Source organism: Mizuhopecten yessoensis, unplaced genomic scaffold, assembly GCF_002113885.1.
Source record: "Mizuhopecten yessoensis strain PY_sf001 unplaced genomic scaffold, ASM211388v2 scaffold9425, whole genome shotgun sequence".
Lineage (NCBI taxonomy): Eukaryota > Metazoa > Mollusca > Bivalvia > Pectinida > Pectinidae > Mizuhopecten > Mizuhopecten yessoensis.
Window position 1 is genome coordinate 354,938 of NW_018408041.1, and position 5,838 is coordinate 360,775.

General features: G+C 33.5%; 1 protein-coding gene across 1 annotated transcript in view; it reads left to right on the plus strand.

Annotated features, from left to right (window-relative positions):
* The first annotated feature begins 486 nt into the window (after positions 1 to 486).
* Positions 487 to 5,838, plus strand: part of LOC110458079 (germ cell-less protein-like 1) — a 27,559-nt gene continuing 22,207 nt past the window's right edge. Inside the window, exons 1-4 of the mRNA XM_021509645.1 lie at positions 487 to 691; positions 3,525 to 3,648; positions 4,506 to 4,602; positions 5,422 to 5,519. Of these exons, the coding sequence (XP_021365320.1) occupies positions 549 to 691; positions 3,525 to 3,648; positions 4,506 to 4,602; positions 5,422 to 5,519 (462 nt within the window). The 5' untranslated portion in view covers positions 487 to 548. The remainder of the gene's footprint in view (positions 692 to 3,524; positions 3,649 to 4,505; positions 4,603 to 5,421; positions 5,520 to 5,838) is intronic.

The following is a 5,838-nucleotide window of genomic DNA, read 5'->3' on the forward strand; positions in this document are numbered from 1 at the left end:
AACAGGTAACTGTATCGTTCTGTACAAACTTGCTACCATGGCACTTTACACACAAGTTGTCCATCATGCTTGAGATGAACGATTGTGTAAAAGGTGTCCGGTATATAAAACGACTGTCAACTGGATGCTAATTGCCACTAAACAGCTAAGTAAATAACAATAAAATAATGATAAGTCGTGGTGCTTACCGCTTTATCACAACCCAGTTCGCGAATGCGACCATAATTTTTCTTCACCAATTCCCGGACTTAATCTTATAATTCCGTGCCCAAATAAAGGTTACTCATGATAGTGTTGACGTCATTCCCCGACATAAATCACAATGTTACAAGGAGAAGATGTCGTAAGGTAAATACTTCTGACATGCCACTCTAGTTTACAATTAATAACCATGTAACAAAATAAATTTTGTGACGTGTGTGACGCATCCGGAAAATTATACGCCGGTGAATACTTTCCATATTAGAACGTTCTTAGAAACCGGAAGTTTATGAAAATACAGATGAGGCGGGGATTATCAAACTTATTAGAACGGTATTGGGTAAAATATGGGTAACTTTTTGACATCTTCCTTTGAAAGAAACCGAGGACGAAAAAGGAAAATTGATGATACGGATAACCCAACCCAGACATCAGTCACAGGACCTGTACTAGGAGCAGCAACCAGAGACATTTTGCATACACCAAAACGGTACTGACCCACAAACATCTCATGGGGATGTCGGTCCCCTACTACCATCACACATACGCATGTACACTTAAATTCGAGACAGATACCCATGACTGGCCTTTGCTTTTACATTTATCGACCGTTCATCACGAATTGTCAGATATTTCATCGGGCTCATTTCAACAGGTTGGGCACAGCGGCGCAGATTTACCCCAAAACACACTCAAAAACACATCACCGATAGTGTTTAGCTGAAGAAAATAGTAAATTATTTTACTGTAACGATTGTATGCAATTTGTTTTATTTTCTGTGAAAAATATATCGCTGCAAGTAAAGGGAGGTAAATCGTTCAAGAACGACATACACAACGATGCAATTACAAATAGGTAAACTCCATGTGTTTGTATTAATAATTTACTAGCTTTTTCAAAACTTTCAATCAACCTTGAAGACAATACCACCACACTCGTCCAGTCAGATTTAAGTTCAAAATATTTTTGAATATTTTATTGTTACACCAACAAACATAATTACATAAGAACAAATTGATTTCAGAGTTGTGGACAAACAACAACTCTGAATCAATAAACAACAGACTAAAACAAGTAGCCGACTTCAAACAACACCGATTACCAGATTTAGTTGGGAAAATGGCATTGGTAGGAAACATCCAAATTCTTGACCTAAGAAGGGTATTTCATGGAAGTGGCAACTTCTCAGTACACACAAATTTCAAATCTTTTCAATTTTTGAGAGATACTTGGATCAATAAAAGTAATGAAGAAAAGGATATATATTTCCAAAACTTTCTGGCAAAAAAGAAAACAATCAAAATTCTGGACTCAAAATTTGTCAAGTCAACAGCTTCTGATTACCGATGTCCACCACCAAAACAGAGCTGCGGGAAAAAAACCAGGCCAACGTCGACGGTTGAGGTCTAAGAAAACACGATAAAATGCCACTTTCATGCAACCCATCAATATTTCGTATTTTAAATTAAATTGTAGTGCACAACCCCCGTCGTTGATAAGATAGTCAAAATCATATTTTTTGTCTCCGTTTCCGTGTCTCGGAGCCATACTTCATGGTTATCTAGACATGAAATTGCATTTCAAAGTAAGACTATTTATATATTGTACTGATCTTTTTCATCCTAAATGGTATGTTCTTTGTAGTATTTATGTATATCTTAGAATATTAATATTGATTAGGTCACAGTTATGCATATTTTTTGTCTCAGTTTCCTCTTGTCGAAAACCAAACTTCATTGTAATCTAGACATGCAATTGCATTATTTATATTGTACTTATCTTTTTATGTCCTCTACATAGTATTAATAATTATTTCTTTCTTTTGTATTTACTATGAAGTAGACTTTTATTCTTTTGTAACATTCTTGGTAATTTTGATCTTACTGCGTAACAAATGTTTTAGTTATATATTTTTAATTATGTATTCGTTTTATTTAGAACAATCAGTAATTGTGAAATATGTTTATCTGTGAATTGTTTTTATTTATAAACTATACATATACTATATCTTTTTAGAACGTACTGTGTTATACGATTTACCTTGCTTCTGAAATAAAATATGTACGTAAAAACGTCTTTCGTTTATTATTATATTTTATACAATTTACTTCCCCTTACCTGGTAGCATAACTCCGGTTTTATTTAAAGAAAAGACTCAATCATTCATCTAAGGTTATTATTCACAATAAAATAGATTCAAAGGTTTTTTGGGGTAGTTTTGGGTGTTTTGGGGTAAATCATCGTGCCCCTATAATCCTGCCATTTGGGTAACAGTTACTTTTTCTTCTTTTCTAATTTAGAATGGAGGATTTTCACATTTCATGTTTACCATCACTCTGATTTTTATGCCAATTATTAATTGAAAACAGAGTTATGTCTCCTAGCAAAATCATTTAGAGAATTCAAATGGATAATAATACAATGACCAATTTCCCAGCAAGAGCTTGAACATTGCCAACACAGGATTATCAGTCTCCACCTATTTTTAACAGTTTGAAAGTGGAGAAACAAGTAAATTTACGAATTCAATGTAGATTGTAGTCTCGATTTTTAAGGCATTTTCACAAAAGCCTCAGTTATTTTGTTTTAAAAAAAACCAACACAAAATTAACAAAAAAGACAATAATCTTATTGAAACATAACAGGAACTGTCTAATCTGACCAAAACAACCTAGCAACACGTTTTACATTGCAAAATGTATTTACATTCTTGATACCGTGTGACTTCCATCTTTCATTTACCATTATATTATAATTCCCCTTGTGTTAAAATCTTCATTTTCATACGAAGTACGGTTGTGTCAAATTGTCATATGAACATCAATGTTTTCAGGGATAATTACATATTAACAGGGTTTTCTTGCATGTACTCGTCTTCATAAGGAAAATAGCCATTTTTCCATTATCTCAGAAAGTCTCGTGTTACCTGCACGCCATTTCATCGATGTTTTGATTGGTACACAACCATAATAACCACTGGGAAATACGATAAAATCACTTTACTTCCAGACATACTTTTTTGTGCACTTTTTATGCCAACTCTGAAATACAATTTGGATTATCTCCCCTTAGCTTGGGCATAGCTTCCTATAGCAATATTTACAATTGCTAAACATATAGAAAACTTATTGGAAAACATTATCCTGAGTCTGAGAACTTAGTCCTTGGATCATAACATGATTGATCATCATGAGCTCACCACCCCATGACCATCCATGCTATTGCGGGGCAAATTCTTGATACTACAATGATACAAAGCTTATCTGATGTTCTTCATTTGTTGTTTTATAGGTTTATAGTTTTTTCCTTATTATATTTTCAGGAAAAGAATAAAATCAACGTCAAATTATATCTATCAAACCTTATTCCTCAATGGAGAAAATAGTGATGTTACAATCAGTGCCCTAGGAAAGGAATGGAAGCTCCATAAACTTTACTTGTCACAGGTACAGTATATGTAAGGTATACAAAACAATAAATAGGGCCAACAGCTTTACTGCTTTATAAGTAGAGTGTGTCTGCTATAAGCAGATATTATTTGATGAATATTTCACTTATCAATAATTCAAATTTACTAACAGTAAGTAAATATTAATATCAGTTATAAGTAAATGTATGTTTTATATATATATTGATCCCACCCTCATCAGATGGTGAACTGTTCCAATTAGTCGTCCATCCTGAAACAATTATTGTTATCACAATTTCTCAAGAAGTACATTATGAATCTTTCTCAAAATTCGTATGATGGTTCCTCTTTGTCATTTTTTGAACATGTTTCATGTTGAAACTAATTGGAAGAACAAGGTGGCTGCCATGCAATCATTTGGATTTTGACAGTTAACATTTGCTATTGCTATTTCTCAGAAAGTACAGGGGTATCAACATGGTTCTAAATACACATTCAGTATTGGAACTGATCTGAAAAGCAAGATAGTTCCGTTGCCATCGTACATGTTCAGCTTGGGACGTCTGATAAATCGACAGGGTGCATGTGGCTGTCAATATTTGACATTAAAAGCTTGTTATTGCTTTTTCTCGTAAATAATGGTTGGATATATCCTTAGTTTCTGGTTGAAATTTTATGGACAGAAAATGTTATCAAAACACAGAAAAGTATACTTTTTCTTTGATATTACTGCTATTATTACTAATTGTTAGCTTAGTATGTTGAGGGGAGGTAACTCTGCACTTTAAATTAACATTTAGTAATTTATGCATCTGGTGACGGTACATTTAATTTTTAATCTCATGACAGTGTTGTATGAAGAATTGTTAAGTATTATTTTCTGTTTCATTATAGTCCCCTTACTTCTCCTGTATGTTCAGCGGTTCCTGGAAGGAGTCCTCACAGTCAGAGATTTACATTGATGTGGCAGATACAAACATTAATGAAGAAGGTAAAGTACAGGATCTTTATTAATGTAAAAGATGAAATATTAATGGAGGTATATAGAGTACAGCAGATCTAGATTAATGTAGAAGATAAAATATTAAGGGAGGTATATAGAGTACAGCAGATCTAGATTAATGTAGAAGATAAAATATTAAGGGAGGTATATAGAGTACAGCAGATCTAGATTAATGTAGAAGATAAAATATTAAGGGAGGTATATAGAGTACAGCAGATCTAGATTAATGTAGAAGATAAAATATTAAGGGAGGTATATAGAGTACAGCAGATCTAGATTAATGTAGAAGATAAAATATTAAGGGAGGTATATAGAGTACAGCAGATCTAGATTAATGTAGAAGATAAAATATTAAGGGAGGTATATAGAGTACAGCAGATCTAGATTAATGTAGAAGATAAAATATTAAGGGAGGTATATAGAGTACAGCAGATCTAGATTAATGTAGAAGATACAAATATTTATTAGTGCAGGGGATGAGAATTGCTTTAGGAGACATATAGATTCTGTCTTTTGTAGGTATTTGGGATATAGATATTTTACATCTAAGAGTAGAATTTCCATATCCCCATACTTTCAAAACAAGTGCCTCTTTCTCACACTTCTTACCCTGGATCTTGTGTTGGTACAATATACAAAAGGCTTCTGTAAACTGATAAAAAGAAGAAAAACGTTTAGTGTATACCTTAAAAAAGTTATCACGTTAACAGTTTCTTTCTTTCTGATGGAAGCTACAAGAATAGTGCTATTGACTTTTCCAATCTTTGTCTTTTATAGGTAATTAACCGTAATGTATGTTTCTTTCAGCCCTGAAGATAGCATTAGGTTCCCTGTATAAGGACTATGTTTTCATCAAACCTGTACAAGTTGTGAATGTGTTGGCTGCTGCTATGTTGCTTCAGTTGGTATGTACATATGTTGGGTATGGCTGTAATATCCTGCAGTTGGTATGAACACATATTATATGGAATTTGAAATTTATAGATTTAGTATACCGGTACCGTCCACTTATTGAGAGGGGTACGTATCAATCAGTTTATCTGTGTGTGTATGTGTGTGTGTCTGTAGTAAAAAGTTTGTATACAAAATATCCCATGACCCCCGGAACACATTTAATTCCTATTTACACCATAGACAGTATGATAATATTAACTCCTGATTAGATTTCGGTGGTCAAAGCTCACACTTGACCACATTGACCACATTGAGGGGGGGGGGGGGGGG